Here is a 19707-nt window from a genome sequence, read left to right as displayed (position 1 = left end):
GGAGCATTCAACGTAATTGTTTCTTTTTAGTTCCAAATTGATCGGAGCAGTCAAGGCGGTTGTTTCTTTCCAATGCTCCAAATTGATGTGAACTCGGTCAGATGTTCGATGTTCGTCTTGGTCTAAGTGGTGCGACCAGGGTCAGCGAGCTGTAACGACACCGGAAAGGGTTGAGTAATTACCTTTGGGATGGAAATGTCTGATGAGAAGTCATCTTGGAAGAGGTCAGGGCAGATTAACTTGAGGTGGTGGCGGGCGTAAAGAGAGACGGTGTCGACAGTGAATGGCTTGAGAGCTGGTTTGGGTGCCATGGCTGTTGGTCTGAGAAACCCGATCGGTAGTCTTGTCTCGATGATGGTGTTGGAAAGAAGAAGAGATGGAAGAACGAAATCATCGTAGAGAATTTATAGTAAGGGTTGAATTCACTTTGTTAGAATTTGGACTGGAACTCCCGACTTCGGCGCCGGCATTGTCTCGTGACCCTCTTCAGGTGAAGTACAGAGTTACCATTGATCCCCGTCAACCTGTTGCTGAAGCTTCTTCTCTTGAGCATGATCGTAGACCGAATAGAGCACCTTGAGCCAGTACCTCAAGATCTTGTCGACGGAGTTCACGTGATCTTTCATCTCCCGTGTCACGTGAAGATCGCAAAGTTGCTGCCGCACGTTCTTCTGAATTGCCTCGTATGCTTCAATCATGAGCAGGATCTGAAGTCCAGATGCTCTGTCTTGACGTTCTGCCGGGTGCTGTCGAAAAAGCGCCGTTGCAAGCTCGTTTGTTAGGAGATCCACGCAAATCTTGAGTCCAATATCGTCGTCAAATGCTGCCAACGGGTCCGATAAAGTTTGGTCGTGAGGATTGATTATTGGAAGCTTGACTTTCTCAAACTCTCCATCTGTTGGTGAATGCTGTGAGGTGGGTGATTCGGATCCGACAAGAGTCTCCGCATCCGAGTAGGCTACCGAGTGGGCCCTGTTCGAAAGCTCTTGCTCTTTGACGAGATCCCGGAGGCTTAGCTGGCATTTGGTTTTCCGAAGTCTGTGGAGATTCTTTGGTGTGAGTTGTGGGTGGTTGAGCAGGGATGGCGTGAACGCTCTCGGTGGAAGTAAAGCTTGATACTGCTCGGCGAGAGTTTGCGCTTTGTCGAAAGGCCGGATCATTGAGTTTCTTTCCAATTGCCCAACGGCGAAGACTGGTGTTTTGGCTCTCAACCGTCTGGGATGTTCGCGGTCCATTTCTTCGACTGGGTAGTTGCTGGTTGAGTCCTCTGAAGAATCTGCTTGAGGCTTCTCCGGGAGGAAACCGGTATGCATGGAGCTGGCCGTCTTCTCGTTGCCGTTGTCCTCCCGTCTGGCCACAGACGAACACCCTTCAGGATTGAAGAAGTCCAGACAAGATCGAGCCCAGGCAACATTGAGAATTCCTTTGCAGGAATAAAGGCTATGGGTTGATGTTACCCTTGGTGGTGCTTTGCGAAGTCGTTTCCTAAGGTGTTTATGGGTTGGAGTCGGGGTTGAGGGATGTGCGCCTCGCAGCATGTAAGATAAGAGAGCCATGATTGTTCGGGTGACGTGACAATCGGTTCAACAACAAAGTATATTGTACAACTGCAATCGTGTCGTTGCTTGCTACTGTTGGCTGAACTCTTTAATTGGAGTTTGAGGCAGGGCAAACGAGCAGGTTGGTCATTATGTGCTGCTGGACCCGTTGTCAGGAATTGTAGGTTGTCAGAAGACAGCCGCCATCTCATTTTCTGGTGACGCCTCCCCAACATGGAAGACTCGACAATTTTGACCTTGACTCAGCATCAGCCTTTTACGAGACCTTGGCATGGAGTTGTCAAGGTCCTGCGGGCGTGTATGCTGCATATTCTCGACATTGTGACACCCTCCAATGCTGAGCTGACGGGATCGTCGACAGCTGGGCCCCTTTTGGGATCTGCCTCAGAAGAAAAGCCTCTATCAGTTGTCATACCAGAGCATGTGAAAGAGGGGCTGCGTTAGTTGGCAGCCACACCTCGAAGAAAGGCTCAGGAGATGTGGCTGGCGTGGTGGTGGTTTGCTGACAATCGAGAAATGATCGCAGTGAGAAACCGGTGCCCGTTGAGGCTACGAGTAGCGCTACGGGACGGCCATGCGCATCCGCTGGGAATTCCCCGCGAAACATCACCCGCAATGGGGCAACCACGATCTGCTTCCATCTGACAGACCACACGAGACGAACATTTCTTCTGTTCTCGTGTCGAATTTAAGCTTAAAGATTTCAATGAATTGGAAACCGCATGCAAACTTGGGGTCGAGTCACCATGCCAAGTGGCGGAACCTTTCTCCAAGCCCTCACGACCTCCTGATGGGAAGCCTCATCTGACGTGAGAGATCCTTTCAGCTTCGTTCTTCCTTCTGGGCTGATCTCTACAGCCAACGAAGGCACCTGGAGGGCGATCATCTCGGACTTCCCCAGATGAGATGACACAATGCACAACATCTGGAGAGATGCACCCATCGGATGTTAGGCGCATGACTTCCGAGCGGTCAACTGCTGGACCCTGGATTCTGAGCACCTGCAAGGCTCAGAAGGCGATCGAACCTTCAGTATGCAGCCACTTCCTTCGAACCACTTCTGTGGCCAGTGTTCAGTAGGGCATGCGATCTCTGCCTGCTATTTGGGTTGATGTTGTTTGCTGTTTGACTTTCATGGGGCGTGGCTGTTGTTTCCTCGGGTATCCCGTGATCCTGCTTTATGTCACGGGGAGGAGGCTTTCAACCCATGACAACCAGATGGCCCGAGAAAAGTTATCTCAGATTCCTACAGTCCAGCTGGAGCTGAAGTAAAGCGCATCGATTTGATGGTGAGGGCGGGGGAGAGGGAGACAGTTTTCCGTATCATCCGACCTTTCAGTCATTTTGCCTTTATTCTTCACGTACACTTTCGGGGATAAGCAAACTCCCTAAGGTGGCAGACTTTCAGAGTGCGTACATCGTATAATCTTGAAGACGAGTCGTGTCACCCGACCCGAGGAATGGTTTGAAATGACCAAGTAGCTACGAACAGAGCTGCCCTTGACCTCTTATTGGTCTGCATTGGGGGACGAGTGTTCATAATATAAGAATTATCAAACTTAACTCATTGGAAGCTTGCTCTCAAATTCAGTGAAAACTCAAGATATAAAGTCAAGCCCTTTCACATCTGGGCAACCATCATTAATTACCTGAACAATTGTCCCGTCTTCTTCATTTCAAGCAAGATGAAGAGCTCATATCTTCTTATTATCTTTGCGGGCGGATCCTTCGTTGTTGCTGGTGTCCTAGCACCCCATCCGACTCGGACAGCTGAGTGCGATGGCTGTGGCGGCGTTTGCGGGGATTCTATTGTTCAAAGCCCTTTCGAACAATGTGATCTCGGGCCGAAACTCAATGGTGCTTGGAACTCTGGTTGCTCTAAGAATTGCACTTGTAGTAAGCTTATTCTCATCTCAAGTCACCGTCATTTCCAATGAGGACGGAGAGCTTGGGACCTGTCCCAAGGGCCAATAAAGCCCCAAAGCTCTCAATCACTTCGGACTATTTACAATATTATGAGGCTAACTGCTGTGAAGCTCCCGTCTGCGGAAATGGGATCAAGGAGTAAGCTTCTTCTCCGAGAATTCTTGTATTCATACTGATCTGTACACAGGGACGGAGAAGAATGTGACGCAGGGAACGCTAATGGCAAATACAACTCCGGCTGCACCACAGATTGCAAGCTTTGCGGTTATTGTGGTGACGGGATACTGGATGACGCTTCAGGGGAGCAAGTAAGTCTGTTTTCTGAACATGAGTCTCATCTTTCAATGTTTTGCGAGTTGTCTACCCTCGGGACTTTATCTTCAGAGTGAAGAACCCGCGAGGCATTTTTTCCAACCCCCCGATTCCATCCTCACTTGCCGTGCAATACTGACTTCAATATTGTCCAGTGTGACATGGGATATAGTAAGCTGCATTCCTAGTTTCCCAAGCAAGTCCTCTTGGTCTGTGATGATCACGTGACCACACAATGCCCGCTTTTCTGTGCATTCTAGGGCTTGCAGTACTGATTTCGCCTTAGTCTTGAATGGATCACCAGGAGCAAACTGCTCCGCCAATTGTACTTTGCAAACGTGCGAATACAAATGTGGGAACGGTGTGGTAAGTCTCAGTTTCTGAGCGTTTTTCCTTCGTCAGATGTATCGCTAGTTGGGGATTTCCTTCACAGAGACTCCACTGCTCAAAGACACTAGCAGCTCAAAATACTACCATTAAAGCAATGCTAATCTGAGAGCCGCGGTCCCAGGTTGAACCAGGCGAAGAATGTATGTGCCCCTTCTCAAATCAAACAGCCAATCTCCCTTGAAATTGACTTTATCACTTCTCCTGGTGCTGAAGCTGTGCTGATCTGAGGCACAGGTGACGATGGCCCCAATAATGGACCAAAAGACAAATGCGGAACAGATTGCAAGTGGCGAACCTGTTCTTGCGGTAATGGTGTGACGGAGTAGTAAGTTTCAATATTTAGTTTGATCTTCCCCGTGAACTGCCGCGAGGAGTCAACACTCATGGTGCTTTTATGTTAGAATTCTTTGGCAAGAGTCTCTAACTCGGTCCAGCCCCTTTGAGGAGTGCGATGATGGCGATTTGAATGGCAGCGAAAAGTCACGCTGTAGCAAGAACTGCACCTGGATTGTGCCCGTTGGGCACCCCAACCCTCCATGCTGTGGAAACGGCAACGTAGAATAGTGAGAATTTCCTTCTGCCCCTCTTCAACCCTCTTAACTAATGTTAAATTAGTCCCGAGGAGTGCGACCAGGGCTTCATAAACGGAGGACCTGACTCAAATTGCACAACCGACTGCACCTGGCGTAAACCAGCTCCTCCTCGATGTGGCGATGGCCACATCGATCCAGGAGAAGAGGTAAGCTTGTTCTCATACTAAATTATCGCTTTCTGTTTAAGAGCGCGTGAGCCTCTCGGGAGCTGCCATACCCTCGCCTGTTGGCTCCTTGGTCCCTGAGCTCCCTTTACAATTCAAGAATTATACATGCTGATTCAGTGCTTAGTGTGATGACGGAGCCGATAATGGTTCACTTCAATCATACTGCGATAAGACTTGCCACAAATGCACACCTCCTGGCCCTCCAGCCACATCAGATACCTGCCCTTGCCAGACCTGCAACCCGAATCCATTCTTCAACAAGTGTACGATCACGACGAGCTGTATCAACACTCCGAGCGGAAATGACTATTGTGCCTGTAGAGCGGGATATCGGGCTGATGGGTTGGCGCCGACGAATCCGAAGCAGTTCAGGTTGGCGTTTCCAGGACAGGAGTATAGGGTCTTTGTTGCGCCGGGAGTAAGTTGTGATACACTTTGTACGAGCCCGTTCCCCGGCCCCCAGAGTTGCCAGGAAGTGCTTGTTAAGAGCTCATGTTGAAGTTCTGTTCTTGGCATTTTTGATTCTCTGAAGGGTTAGTGAGTTATGAATTGGATGGAGTAGTTGGGACTTCAGGCTTCTCCACGTTGTTTCTTAGCAGAGATATACTTTGATAGCTTATTTGATCATTCTTTATTGCTACTGGAGTATGAAATGTTGTTGTGTTGAAGGAGTTCCAAGAAGTTTCTGAGAATCGATAGTGAACTAATCGCTGAAGTGGCCTCATCGAAAATCACTCGCAAGTCGTTACTAGCAAGGAAGCAAAGAAACTCTCTATTTGTAATTCCGGTTTCCCCTGGCCATGAATGGCAGCATTTTCTGTTGATTTACACCTGGCTCCATGAGTTCCAACCGCTACCAGTCACAGGCGAGAAACATAGCCAAACTCATAATTACCTCGCTCCTCACTCCTCGCTCCACAATGCGCAAATCACGCCATTAATTGATACTGGGTACATTACAAGACCTCTTTCGTCACAATCCCAGAACTCCCAAGATTTGCAATTGATTTTATTACCCTAATTTCATAGAGCTTTGCGCGCGAATGGAGGACTTGCTATTTTCTTCTCGGCAAGGCGGGCTGATTGGCGAAAGTCGAGGCCGCCAGCGATCTCCCTCCCTAAACAAGAAGCGGTCACACTCCTGGAGTGGTCCCGCCAGATGGAATTTGCAGAAAAACCGCCCTTACAGATACCAACTTCTCCCAGATAAGAACTGTACCCGCGTGCTCAAATCGTTGCGTGCTCGGCGCAGTCATGCCAAATTCTCGCAAATATGGAGCCAGCCGATCTTGACATTCCCACTGCTGACCTCAACCAGGTAATAAGCTTCCTGCTTGGGAGGGATATCGACGAATTAAATTCCGAAAGTAATAGTAGTGAGAATAAAAGGATTGATTCGCAGGCAGCCCAAAGCAAACCAAGTCCAAGTCCCGAAGACGAAGGGCTGAATGACGTTGAAAGCGCACTGAGATTGCTCAAACGTTGTGACACGTGTACCGGTCCATCCAGAGACCACATCCTCCCATTCTCAAATTAGCCCTCAAACTTCACCTCTGGCTCCACTTCGATAGGCAGACTCTGGATCTCCGTATATATGCTCGCCGGTCCACCGGTGGGTGTGTTGAGAAGCCCGCTTCCGCCTCCCACAACAGGAACAAGTGTGAATCCCCCTTGTGCGTCCGCAATAGGTGCTGCTGCGGCGAGAAATTGCGGGACCGCCAGTGTGAGGATGAATTTGAGGGAAAGCATTGTGAAAGGGGAGCGGGGGTTGGGGTTAGAGTTCGTGTGCGTATTGAGTGATCGCTCGGTTAATGTGAGCGATTCAGGGGCGACAGTATGATTCTGGATGCGCGATGAGGGTGCGAGAAAAAAAGAGGAACCCTTCGCCAAGAGGGGCATATTTATATATTTCTTCTTTGGTACGTACATAAGCTTTCCAAAGTTATTTTCGGTACATCAGGGTTCGGCACGAGGCTGAGTGCCTCACTTTACGATCCTCGGGTGCTGAATGGCGGTTGGGAATAGCCTGAAACGAAACGCAGGAACAGCCAGTCAGCGATCTCATGCGGATAGACAACTATACTTCGCATAGAGGAACAGATTGTTCGGCTTGAACAGTTTTACGAAAATGGGATGCCGTGCCAATACCGGCCGTAAGGAGGACTTGAAACTGACTAGATAGAGCCCAGCAGGGTAATCGCCCTAATCAATGGACGAATGAAATTGAGATGAACGAATGTATATTAGATGAGATGGTAAAGGATTCAATGCCATCACCCTTTGCCACGGCTCACATCAACCCAGACATTGTGCTATGGCTCGATAAGACTTGCCGTTAAAAAATATTTTCCCAGTACAAGCTTTCGTCGGGACAATGTAAGCTTGTGTGACATTGCGCAAATAGACAGCTTTTATTATACTTCTAGATAAACCCACCCATCTTCTGCTCATGTGCCCATTCCAACTTTTCATAGGCGCCACCGTAATCTGTAGGCGCTTTCTATACGTACGTTGAAAGTGGAATGACCGAAATGCCATTCTGTGCCTTGATAAGGTCAGCCAACTATTTAAAGGTCAGCCATATGTGTCTACTTTCTCGCACGACCGGGTCACTCACCTTCTCCCCCACAGCATAGGCTGTAGCTGACGGAGCACTTCCTGGGGGGGAGAACGGCCATACGCTGACATCTGCCTCTCTCAGCCCCTTTAGACCATACACCAGCCGGTCCGAATCAACGACTCCGCCATATTTCAAGGGCGCCATTGAAAGAGTGCAGCACTCATGCGCAATTGGTGGGTTTATCTGTGCTCGAATTCCTCCTGTCAGCTGGTCGTTGGTTGTCAAGCTCGCACCGGGAGTCAAGTCGGTAGGGCCAAGTTTGTTGCATGAAGGGTGTTTCCATGATCTGTCGGGTTTTACGGATCAGTGCGAGGACTAGTTCGATGTCTGTGGGATCGGTCAGGGCTCCGAAGTCGACGAGTAGGTTGTCAAATATATTGGTAGAGTTGATCTTGATGGTTCCTCGGCTAAGGGGCTTGACTTGGTACACTGATGTCGTTGCACCTGTGTTCCAACTGATGCTACCGATAGCTGAGCTGTATGAAATATACAACTGAAGGATTTGCTGTCATTGAGCAGCGTAGCCTTTAATCACTGTTGGGTCGCTGCCAGGTGGAAGGAGTGATGCAGGATCCTGAGACGCAGCAAGTGCGATTAGAGCCTTCCAATTACTTGTGGTTTCTTTTAAATAAAGAGATACGATGTTGTTCCCAGTTTGCGCTGTAAGGGTGAGTGCTCCTTGGTGAGCAGAGTTGTAGAGTGCAAGTTGTTCAGCAAAGAAGGTTACATTGTTTTGCAGCGAGTCCGCATTGGGGAAGACATTGGACGTGACTAAATTTCGAAGAAGGATCAGTAAATAACATCCTCATTTCTGTAGTATGAGTTAATTTGGCTCACAATTGTAAGTGACTGGCATATTGAGCTGGTCTTGGAAGTTCGTTCCCACGCCTGGGAGGTCAAGAACAACTGGAATACCCAGACTCTGCAGCAAAGCCTTCGGTCCCACACCCGAAAACTGCAGGATTTGTGGCGAGTGGACAGCGCCAGCTGCGGAAATGACCCCATTGCATGCAGTGGCACTGAACACTTGATTTGTTCCAACAAGGCGATACTCCACACCCACAGCCGTCTTGTCCTTGAACAGAACTTTACTGACTGCAGTACTAGGTAAGGGGTGATAGTTGGGTCTGGAACTGACTCAATCATAATGAGCAGCTTTAGATATGATCGAGTCTCAGTGCCGGCATTCAAAGCCTTCAAAGAAGTGAAGAGCCCGGTGTTTTTCCCGCTGTTTGGGTCCGGGTCTATGGGAATGCCTAGAGCCAGTGCTGCATTCCAAAAGCGACCTGATAGAGATCAATTAGCATCAACCCGAAATGGTGGAGGTCTTGGACCCGCCACTTCCGGGATAAGTGTATGGGGCATAGCTTGCGTGCACTGGGCCGTTGAAACCATGGACATTGTGCTGTGTGTGATGTTGCTTTGTTGAGTAAATGCTGGATTGGGGGCAGTGAAGTTTTCACTCTACATTTTGTAAGTCTTAGTGAATGGAACAAAAGAAAAGCCTAAGAATATATACTTACTCTCTTGAAGTATGGCAGAAGGGAGTTCCATCCCCATCCTGGATTTCCCAATGCTTCCCAAGAATCATAATCCACAGCAGGGCATCGTTGAAGAAACATTGCATTAACAGTAGAGCCACCCCCAATACACTGTCCTATCAGAACTGAGTACGTCGCATTGTTGAGGTGGACCTGCGGAGTGCTCGTAATGCCGTTCCACCGGTAAAAGATGGGAACCCATTCTCCGGCACCAGGATGTATGGCTCTCCTTTATTAATTGGGCCATACTCGATCACAACAGATGCTACAAGAAAAATCAGAGCCTGTCCATTGAAATTGAACAATTAGGAGCTAACTGTTCGGATCTTCGGCCAGTCGATGGCAACTGTGAGTCCTCCAATGCCACCACCAGCAATGATAAAATTGTAGGTTGTTCGAGGCAACATCAGGTTGGATGACTCAAGCATACTTGCTGTCAAGGCCTGAAGGGGCTGTGGGGATAAATAGGTGTATATTGGTGTGTATCTGAAGGAATGATGGTGCCCTAAGAGCGGGGAAGAAGCTATATATATATCTGTGTGGCCTGTGCGTAGCACGTGACACTTGCCCAGATGTGTGGGGGAGCCACCACTCACTCGAATAGCCAGCAAGGCGGCGAAGAGAAGAGTTGGACGCATCTTGAAGTTTTGTTCCTGGCGCCCCTGGCGGCAGAATCAGGGATAAGATCCAGGTGCTTGTTACGTTGCAGAACCTCTCCATTGCCCAGACGACTTGCGCCAGCCGGAAGAAGCGATTCTCCGACATCAGCCTTTGGAACCGAAATTCGATATGTGCAGGTAACGCAAGTGCTGTTTCCCCGAGAGCTCACCCTGTAACCGAGTCTTCTTTGGGGAGGTTGTCGATGTGGAGCTACAGTTAAGGGGGTGATTGACCCCGCCATCGGCACGCACTGTGACACCACGAAGCCCACAGACAGGGAGCCGGGCCGCTCTGAGTTCAAGAAAAATGCTGCATTCAGAAGAACTTCGCCCGGGTTTCCGGAGTTTGCTTCCTCCTAGTCGACCCGCTCCAAGTAGAGTCACCAATCCAAATTATATGCTGTACCTCCGACCTGCGCTGGCACATGTGATCCTTACGGCCTTCCGTATTTGGGGCTTTCATCTCGTACGACAAAGTCCAATATCTCCCTATCTTCGGGCGTGCCTCAATGAGAGCATGAGACTTTTCCCACTAACGGCACACAGGCTTCCACGCGTGACGCCAGAAGAAGGGTGGCTCATCAATGGAGATTTCATTCCAGGAGGTACTACCATTGCCATAAGCGCCTATATCGCACACCGTGACGAGAAGATCTTTCCCGAGCCAGAGAAGTTCAAGCCAGAGAGGGAATGAAGGAAAACCTCTTCAGCCGTACTTTGTGGCTTTCTCTGCTGGGGCGAGGGGTTGTATTGGGAGGAGAATCTCATATTTGGAGCAGACAGTAGTGCTGGCGAGTGCGCTAGGGTGGTATGAGTTCGGGCTGCCACATCCGGGATGGGAAGTCGAAAGGAGGGAGACCATGAACTTGCATCTGGGACCACTACCCTTGAAGGTATGGAGGAGAAAAGTGAACCAGGGTGATGAATGATCGGGGAAAGGGCTGTTGTCGTGAAAGTTGCTCGGTAACGTAAAGTTATAGATTTGTACTGCCATGACATCAATTATATCCCTATTCTAGATCTTTAGAGCCTCCTAATTCTATCCACCAAAGGGTTCGAGATTATTGTTTCCCTCGCCCATTCGCCCAACCGCTTCCACCGACTCTTAGGAGGCCTCCCTTCACCACGAATTTGATAAATCTTCTTCTGCTGATCACCAAAGCGGTAACGGTCTTCCACAAACCCGTCCTCTCGCTTCATAGCAGCTGTCACCTTACCATTAAATCTCGGCTTTCTGAACAGTTTATCAACTATCTCATTCACTTCACTCTGATGCAGAATACCTGCTGCGCTCACCAAGCCCACCGGCTCTTCAAGTAGCATTGACTCCTGGTTAGCGTAGAAGAATAGTGAAATATTCAGCAGAGCCACGAGAGCTAGAACGCTGAGGATGATGTATGCTATAGGCGAAACAACGATCAAGCGGCTTACTTCTTCTGAGTAAATACCGGTTCCATTCAGGGGCGCACTGGTAGGTATGAACAGCTCAGTGCTTGCAAGGACAGCAAATGTCGTGGACCACAGTGTCAAGGCCGCGTCAATGATTGCTCCCGGAAGTAGTGGGGATATGGGGAGCTGTTTCGCCGCAAGGGTATAGACGTTACGCATAAACTCGTCAGCGTCTATATTGCGGAGTATATCAAAGCAGTTAAAGGCTGGCATGTTGAGTTCAAAGTACATCCACAACCCTTCTGGTCTAATCTCCGTCATGTTCGATCGGTGTGGCGTGAAGCTCTTTGGTGATGGTTCTGATGAGGCACCTAAGGGGATTTTAAAAGTTAACGATTGCTCGATCGAAGTCAGATAATGTTTCATAAGGAACTGCATGCATATATCTTGGATTTACAAAAGGCTACATACTGGTTGTTGCGACTAGGTTTCCAGGAGTCATCCGATACGAAGGTATACAGGAGATCAAGCTGAAATTCGTGATTCCAGTTGAACTGTTAACGTATCGTGTTGTCAAGATGCTGAGTCGACTCCATCCACTATCAGCCGAGCAAGTGAACGTCGGCCATGCCTTTAAGATATTCTGGGGTGGGTTTAGGCCAGGCATTCCAGGGATGTCTGGGAGATCAGGGAATTCAGGGACGGTAGTAACGCTGATGGTGCCCGTAATCGCACACCCGCGATCATTTGCGGCAACTTGAAAGGTAGTGACTCTTGGAGGATATCCAGGTGTACCTGGCGGAAGAACAATTTTCTCGTAATCCGATTCTGGCATATATTCGCAGTCGATATGTGCCGAGTACGCTGTGGTTTCGATCGTTGCGTTTCCGTCTCCGACCTTGATCGAGGGAAGGAATTTCGGAAATGCGAATTCGCCATCTGTCCATGACGGGCCCCGCCCATCTTGAAGTCTCATTGCGGCGGCAGAGTTCAATGATAGACGCAGGTCTGGTGGATATGATACGACAGATTTAGGATCGAAGCTTGTGACAATCGAGACCGGCAATACCGTATTCGAAGCGAAGGAATCCGTCGTGAACAGAAATGCCACGAGGGGAACCACCAAAAGCGCTAAAAGTACTGAAGATACCATGCACAGACCTAATATGTAGTGCCTATTTTTGAACGCCAGTATGTATGCCCAAAGTGCTGGCTCGGTTTTGTAATCCAACATAATTGTCGCTTTTGCTGGTCTCCCTCTATCCTTCTTCAGATCAACATACGGTTGTCTGTCTGCAAATGCAGCCACGGTAGATTCCCACATGGTTCGATAAAGTGTCATGATAAGAGCCGGAAACGATGTGTAGAGAATTCCTTGAGCCCAGATTGCTCTTTCTATTTCAGGGTCTCGAGCCAGGAACCCGGGGGAGCTGGTCAGGGGAGCGAAACCGCCGTTCTTCTTGGAGATAAGATTGAGTGTGATAATTGTTCCAATCAGTGATATGGTTATCATCAACAGGAAGGAGAGCCAAAGGTATTTGATCTTCCAGGATTTCCATTCTCTCGAAGTTGTCCCGGCATTCGGCTGGACATTCAGCTCATGGACATTCAGCTCATGGGCATTCGGCTCATGGACATTCAGCTCGTGGGCATTCGGCTGGACATTCTGCTGGACATTCGGCTCATGGACATTCAGCTCGTGGGCATTCGGCTCATGGACATTCAAATCATCGTTGTTCAGGACAAGATGTGAATCAAGCATCTGCAGATGTGGTTCTCGAAAAGGTGGAACTGGTCGAGATGTTTCTGGTCTGATTTCAGGGATTTGTTGATGGGAAGGCCCCGAGGTCGATGCTGTGGTTAAGCCCAATTCAACATCTCCTCTAACACTTTCCTCTCCCAACAGATCTACTTCAGAGTCTGCTATTGTCGGAGCAGAATCCAGGAATGATAGGGTACTGTTGTTCTCCGAAGGATTATGATAAAGCTCTCTAGGCTGATGAGCGGACGTTGAAGTTGAAGTGTGAGGGCCCGGTATTCCAGGCGCTGGCATAATATTCTTCTTTTGGGACGCGAGTTCGGCCATTGTTTAGGCACTTGATCTACAGATAACCTCAAAAGGATCAAAGAACAAAATATTTTATGTTGGGGAGCCTTCTCCTTCATATAGGTGGCGGTGGCTGGGCGGGAAGTCCCGGATAGGGAAGCAAAATCCACTGGACATGTCTCACTGGTTGTGCCTTTGTCACCATAAGTTGTGATGAGCCGTCTTGGCAAAAGCAGCACAGCCTGGAAGAAGCAATAGCACTCCAAAACCAGGCAGATAAGATCTTCTAAGCGCCCGCTCACCTAACTCAAGACTGCTAGCTCGCAAAACAACTTCTGCCTTCGATCACACTCTATAAACCCAACATCATCCATCCATCATAAACAACACTCAAAGTGGATGATGAGTCTCCTGGTTTACATCTTGGTTTCCGCCACCCTTTTTGTGATCTCCAATGCGGGAGGCTTTGTGCCACCTGCTGAGCTGTGTCTTCCCAGTTCCCATCTCAAGGAACTGTCAGGATGCATTGCAATGACTGAAAAAGAGGACGAATGCGACGGTAAAGCGTCAAATGAGGAAAAATTGGACTGCTATTGTACCCAGGAAATGTTGTCCTCCTACTTCGAGTAAGTCAAGCGCGCAAACTCACTTCCCCCAGCCAGCCTCGCCTGTGGCCCAAGTTAAAATGAGAGGGGAACACGTTGAAAACTTCCAAAAACTTGAAAATACGATGAGAATTAATTTATTCTATTTAGTTGTAAAACTGATGTAATGCGCTGCCTCGAATCCCACATGTTCGATCCACAATTCGACGACAAGGTCCGAAGATGGCACGCAGCCTGCGATGACCGTTTGTCCACAACCATAACTACACCCGCCGAACCTACACTCACCACAACCTACGATTTCAATGCATGCAACCGTTTATATCAAAGTTGCGTAAGTGCAGATCACGAGACAACGGAATGTTCCTACAAATATCTACCCACCTCAGCCGTATCATATACATCTTGTGCTTGTCAGCCCAGAATTTACTCGCTTTTTTCTGAATGTCAATATAATGGAAATGTTTCTTGCAAGAGAACTACGGCTGTAGAGTCGAACATTTGGGGATACTCGTTTTGTTCGTATTTTTGGTCTGGTTCGGTGAGTTCTAAATTCGAGATTTTGGCCAACTGCTAATCAAATGGTAACAGGAAACTCTCACACCAATGTACCTCACGTCCTGCCTACCAGCTACAGAGCCACCACAAAATACACAAACTACAGTGACCTCAATGTTAAAGCCATCCCCAACAGGCTTCGTTACGTCAATAGCCACTCAAACTGTGAGAGGCGGACAAAAGGTTGTGAGTATGAATGATCGGGAAGACTTGTAATAAGCAGCAAGACAACGGAACCCGATTCGAAAAAGCGCATCGATCGTTTATAGTGGTGAAATTTCTGAGCTGCTGCTCCTTCTGAGTGGTAAGCATACAAGAATCACAAGGTTGGACTGGGGGCTGTTTGATAAATAATGGATAAATTGGGACAATAGCTATAAGTAGTTTGCCAGCCACACGACTGATCTTCATCTCAACTCTTTCTACCACCGCAGTCGATCATATCTTCTTATGCTTCCATAATCCGGGGTCATGCTTCTATTGCAGTGGTCAACTGATTCTATCACGTGACTTTTCATTTTATCTCTGCCCCCAACGTAGGGAGAAGACTGCAGCTGGTTAAAGTCAGATGCTGATTCCACGCACCGAAGAAGAATAGCTTAAATATAACAATGGCCTGAGTCCTGGCAAGATTGGTAGAAGCGCCTGCTGGAGTTTGGATGAGTCTCAATAGCGAATCTGGAAGGAGGGAGACTATGAACTTGCATCTTGCTGTTGCATATTGAGCCTCGATTTGGCCACTTTAGGATTCGATTCATAGATTTGATTGTGGTTATCCATCGTTTATTCATCTGACTTCGATTGTTCGAGGTATATCTGCAGTGGGCTTTTGACGATCCAACCTTTTCGGAAATTACCAACAATAGAAAGACTGTGATAGCAAGGAGCCGCTCTGTAATGTATATTGGAAACCGCATAATCCGACAGAATGGAAAAGAATTCCGAGGTTCACCTGAAATTCCTACTTTTGTCTGGCTTCTCTCTCTCGCAGGTGGCGGCGTTTATCTCCCCGAAATCGACAATGTTCGTAGCAGAAGCTTGCCATTCAAAATTCTCTGAAGAGCCTAAACTACTGTGATTACCTGAGGTTGATAACGATCTCTAGGCCACATGAGTGGCATCATGCTCAAATCATCCTCGTGTGTATACGTTAAACCGATCCGTCTCCAAGTTCCATCTCCAAAAGGTTTTAAGATCAGGCCTACGCCATGGCTGCGGTGCTGCGAATAACACCCTAAGAGCAAGAAGCGAGTCTCATAGCTGACTTCGTTTTCCTCACCTCCCAGTTCTCGATCCAATGTAATGCACTCTTGGATGTCCCAGTGCTCATGTTCCCAAGAAGATGTCTGACGCTCTTCGATATCCTTGAGCGTTGAAACCTCTCCCTCGAGAATGATCTTACCAGATAATATCTCTCCGAAAGAAGAATCTGGCGGTGCGAGTTGAACATCAATTTCTCTGATTCGGGCACATTCGAACTTGAAATACGGCTCCACATGGACTCGAAACCCAGCAGTAGTCCACAACCAAGTCGGTGATTGGAAGTCAGTTGCTAGCTTTGCTCCGCGGTCATCATAGGCTCTCCAGCCAAGGTGTTGCAGGAAGCATTTTCGCCACATACTAACGATGTGTGTATCCTGCCACATCTTCTGAAGCTCGCCTGCAATACCGGCCAGAGCGGGAAGACGATCGGCTTGCACTGACAGGCTTCTGCGGCTGTAGTCTTCCATAATGTAAGTCCACACCCCGTACTGTGTCAAGCCCCCCTTTGAGCGCTCCATGAACCGGTCCGAGGTATCTCGTGTCGTGGTTTTGGAGAACATCTCCGCGTCCGGGAAGAGGAAATTATCTAGGAAAGGAGGGTGGCGTCGGTACTCGTAGGTGTTGAACTCGTCGTAGTCTGCGTTGACCTTTGTGATATTGGTCATTTCGGAGAGACACTTCCAGGTCACGTCACGGTTTCCGAAGTAGAGGACTCGGGGGGATAGGAGGGATTCTTGGAGGGTCCAGGCGCGAGTGCTGAGGGGCTCAAGGTCTCGAGGTGCTATATCACTGGCACCTAGGGAGATCGTGCCTGGTGATCCATCTGGGTTCAAGAAAGGAAGTTGGCAAGTTGCTGGTAATACGATGTCTCGGAGGAAGCTGTCTTTAACAGATGAAGTATTTGCCGCAGCAATTGTCATTGATGCGTTCCGGTAGATTGCGGCCATCTTTGCGATCTCTGCTGCCTTGTCTTCTATGCTGTCTTGAAGAATGCACAATGCGTCGACCCAGAGGTACTGAAACCCTAGAAGACGTGTTATTGAGATGGCGTCTTGCAAGCCAGGAGGTAGGAGGGATATCGGAATCGCTGATTTTCTGTCGTTAAGTGTAGCTGTACTTGTTGTGAGATCCTGTGGGCCTCCCCAGCAATAACTTAAGGTGACATATTCGGCGCGGTCATTAGGCCTGCTCAGGTACAGTCTTGGTGTACTGGGAAGGACATCTATCACACGAGCTGGGAGCTCGGTCTTCTCTCTCTTTGGACATTTTTCATGACTGTGATTGCATGCGTTCAACTGATCTCGAATCTGGTTCTCGAATTCTGTAGCTCTGAGGGGTGCCCTAAAATTTGCAGCATCGATGAACCTCTCAGCCGGGTCTCCTTTAATGCTCTCTCCATCAGCATGTCCTATAATAGTGTTCGAATCGAATGGCAATGTACCTGGAGAAGTCCGAACACTCAATAGAGTGTATGAAGATGGGAAGTACCTTTTCTCATCACGGATAAAGTGGTAGTCGAGGTTTTCATATCGATCTCTAGATTCCTTGACCCCTAATTGATTGGTAGAGCGTAATTTCCAGTAACCAGTTCCTTGAGGGGCATCCAATTTGGAATCGGAGGGTTCCACATGGTGGATATAGAGTCCATATAACAGAGAGCAACATGAGCAACCATTGGTGGCAGACCGGTGCAAATCTGCAACATCGAAGTGTCCGTAGCCATCTGCCGAAGCCAGCTGCCGAAGACCATCAAGGGTGGAGGTCATAGCCACACATCGCTTGCATGGCTTGCCAGACCGCATGTTCTCGTGGAGTTTGGAAACATGCATTTCGGCGTCTCTTTACATCATTAGAGAAACGTTGTTGGTTGGTTCTGGAGAGGATTAAGGTCAAGAGCAGGCGTTGGGAGTCTCAGTGCGGCTACACGAGCCTGGTATCATAACTCTGTGTCTTTAGAACTAGAAGGGTTCACTGGCCAACCGCCCAAACCACTCAACCGCCCAACCGCCCAACCGCCCAACCAAAAAATCTTAATATTTAATTAACGTCTTAATAAAAATTATAATTCTTATTAAATACTAATAATACTTTAGAGTATTCTCGACCCCCTAAAAGATATATATTACTTTAAAACTATGTGATGTTGCTAAAATTATTTATTTAGTAGTGTTTTGGCATTTTCCTACTGATTTTTACCCCGCTATTACTACCACCACCCCTCACTAAGTCCTATGTGTGATGTGTGCAGGGTCGCACGTGACTTAAGGGCATGTGACGAACCTCGGATATTGCGGGTGTCGATCAGGGAGTTCGGCAGCCCTTCGATATCCTAACTAACCACTGTTTATATCATATGTATTAGGCTTATAAATCACTAATTATATGTATGCCATCGGGGCCTCCTATTTAGAGGGGGCTTCCCTGGACCTTATAGGAGAGACAGAGATTAGTTCTGTACTGAATTTAATACTGTGGTTTCATAATATACTAATTCATTCTATTATCTTATTGCCTACTAATAAATACCTCATAAGCTAATCTCTCTACCCTTAAAGGAGGTAGTTCGATAAGTAATCATGTCTCGAAATCTGCGAAATATATGACCTCTCGCCGAAGCTATTCCTATAGAGGAAGTCGACCAGATTAACCCCGATATGGGTAACGGCGAAGGCTCGTCTAATACTTTTAACGGGGCCCCTCAGGAGTCTCCGAGAGCTAGTAATAATGACGGAAATAATCCCGGTAATAATCAAGATACCGAGATTAATACCCGAGTCGCTGCCGCCCAAGCTACGGAATAGGGCTTGCGTACTAAAGTCGAAGCGCTCTAATAAAAGCAAGAATTAGTAGATATAATTAACTAGTATATCCTATAGTTAGAGTAATATAAGGATACTCTCAGGGATACCTTATGGTTTACTATATCTCGTAGAAACTCTATTTATAAGTTTACTCCCTTTTCCTTAGTAATTCCTACTAGGGAACTTCCTGAAATAGGGTTAGAACCTATTCCCTTTCCTAATATAATAAGCTTTGAGAGTAATCTCGATACTATCCGTTAGGAGCTACTATATAATATCCTAAAGATATATTTGGACCGAGAGAAGCTTCTCAAGGTCCGGACGCCTGACTTATATTATAGAAAGTCCCTTAAGAAATAGAGGATATTCGTATTTTTCTGGAAAGCAGTCTTTAGGACCTAGCCTTGGACTTATAATAGATACTTTTCTAGAGTTAACTCTACTATAAGTACTCTTAGGGACGAACCTTATAATACTTAGGAGGCTATAATAAAGCAAAGCCCACTATTATATAAGGTCTATTAGGAGTGATTTAAGGCCTACTTAGCTAATATATTCCAAGTACCTTAAACCCGTTAATAAGATACTTTTAAGAAACTCCGAGATCTTTATTAGAAAGATAGTAAGATAGTTACTGAGTTATATACTCGGATAATTAGTCTTGAAGTTAACCAGGATCTATGCCCTAAGAGAGACCGGATCCGGATTCTCGATACTGCTTTATCTAACTATAAGACTTATTAGATACTTATATCTATTCTCTTAGGAGATAAGGCAGTATCTATTTCCGAGTAGCTTGAGAAAGCTCAAAAAGCAGAATATACTACTTACCCTAAATTAAGAAGAGCAAAGGCGGGGAAGTCTAGTAAGGATAATTCTGCCCCCAAGAACTCTGACTTAGCAAATTCTGATTTGTAAGGCTATTAAAAAAGGAAGAATAAGTTCCGAAAATTACGTAAGAAATTCTTAGGTAGTGCTTTGGCTCCTTTAAGGCCTTAATAGAGTACTAGTTCCACTTTAGGTATGGTTTATTAGACTTATAAATAGAAAGAATACTTCTTAGGAAATATAAAGTATTTTAAGTATATTGAGTAGGCTTGGCAGAACTCTAATAAGGCCAAAACCATAAAAGAATTAAGGCGTCTATAGAAGCAGGTTAATGCCATTACTATAGAGAAGCGCTCTAGAGAAGACCCTCCTAAGAAATAGGGAAAAGGGAAGGCCAAATCTTGAATATTAATAATTTTGGCTATAATAAAAAAGGCATATTACTTTAT

At 47.3% G+C, this 19707-nt stretch overlaps 6 protein-coding genes across 6 annotated transcripts; 1 reads left to right on the top strand and 5 right to left on the bottom strand.

The window, feature by feature from the left end:
* Positions 1–87: 87 nt before the first annotated feature.
* Positions 88–1664, bottom strand: K444DRAFT_228892 (uncharacterized protein). The gene is made up of 3 exons (XM_024871211.1): positions 427–1664; positions 183–313; positions 88–122 (listed from the first exon to the last, which is right to left on the bottom strand). Exon 1 carries the CDS (start codon positions 1554–1556, stop codon positions 504–506), a length of 1053 nt encoding a protein of 350 aa, XP_024728209.1. The 5' UTR covers positions 1557–1664; the 3' UTR covers positions 88–122; positions 183–313; positions 427–503.
* Positions 1665–3223: 1559 nt separating this feature from the next.
* On the top strand, positions 3224–5610 carry K444DRAFT_601585 (uncharacterized protein). The gene is made up of 10 exons (XM_024878691.1): positions 3224–3455; positions 3596–3623; positions 3673–3793; positions 3953–3968; positions 4084–4163; positions 4309–4327; positions 4422–4512; positions 4622–4750; positions 4803–4926; positions 5072–5610. Exons 1-10 carry the CDS (start codon positions 3245–3247, stop codon positions 5444–5446), a joined length of 1194 nt encoding a protein of 397 aa, XP_024728208.1. The 5' UTR covers positions 3224–3244; the 3' UTR covers positions 5447–5610.
* A 1900-nt stretch (positions 5611–7510) lies between these two features.
* On the bottom strand, positions 7511–9536 carry K444DRAFT_647514 (GMC oxidoreductase; the record flags this gene model as incomplete). Its single annotated transcript, XM_024885349.1, has 9 exons — positions 7511–7767; positions 7868–8072; positions 8103–8338; positions 8405–8670; positions 8706–8853; positions 8902–9031; positions 9091–9261; positions 9321–9392; positions 9426–9536. 9 exons carry the CDS (start codon positions 9534–9536, stop codon positions 7511–7513), a joined length of 1596 nt encoding a protein of 531 aa, XP_024728207.1.
* Positions 9537–10328: 792 nt separating this feature from the next.
* K444DRAFT_620424 (uncharacterized protein) lies at positions 10329–10794 on the bottom strand. Its single transcript, XM_024881706.1, has one exon. The coding sequence runs from the start codon at positions 10764–10766 to the stop codon at positions 10395–10397; it is 372 nt and encodes a 123-aa protein (XP_024728206.1). The 5' UTR covers positions 10767–10794; the 3' UTR covers positions 10329–10394.
* Positions 10791–13242, bottom strand: K444DRAFT_636620 (uncharacterized protein; the record flags this gene model as incomplete). The annotated part of the gene is made up of 2 exons (XM_024884020.1): positions 10791–11527; positions 11628–13242. The coding sequence occupies 2 exons, from the start codon at positions 13240–13242 to the stop codon at positions 10791–10793; spliced, it is 2352 nt and encodes a 783-aa protein (XP_024728205.1).
* Positions 13243–15134: 1892 nt separating this feature from the next.
* Positions 15135–17528, bottom strand: K444DRAFT_601583 (HET-domain-containing protein). Its single transcript, XM_024878690.1, has 2 exons — positions 17071–17528; positions 15135–17010 (listed from the first exon to the last, which is right to left on the bottom strand). Exons 1-2 carry the CDS (start codon positions 17456–17458, stop codon positions 15431–15433), a joined length of 1968 nt encoding a protein of 655 aa, XP_024728204.1. The 5' UTR covers positions 17459–17528; the 3' UTR covers positions 15135–15430.
* Between the last annotated feature and the right edge of the window lie 2179 nt (positions 17529–19707).

The sequence above is a fragment of the Hyaloscypha bicolor genome (genome assembly GCF_002865645.1).
Source record: "Hyaloscypha bicolor E unplaced genomic scaffold K444scaffold_182, whole genome shotgun sequence".
In the NCBI taxonomy this organism is placed as follows: domain Eukaryota; kingdom Fungi; phylum Ascomycota; class Leotiomycetes; order Helotiales; family Hyaloscyphaceae; genus Hyaloscypha; species Hyaloscypha bicolor.
The sequence above is the reverse complement of the archived record's forward strand: the minus strand, read 5'-3'. Positions and strand labels throughout refer to the sequence as shown.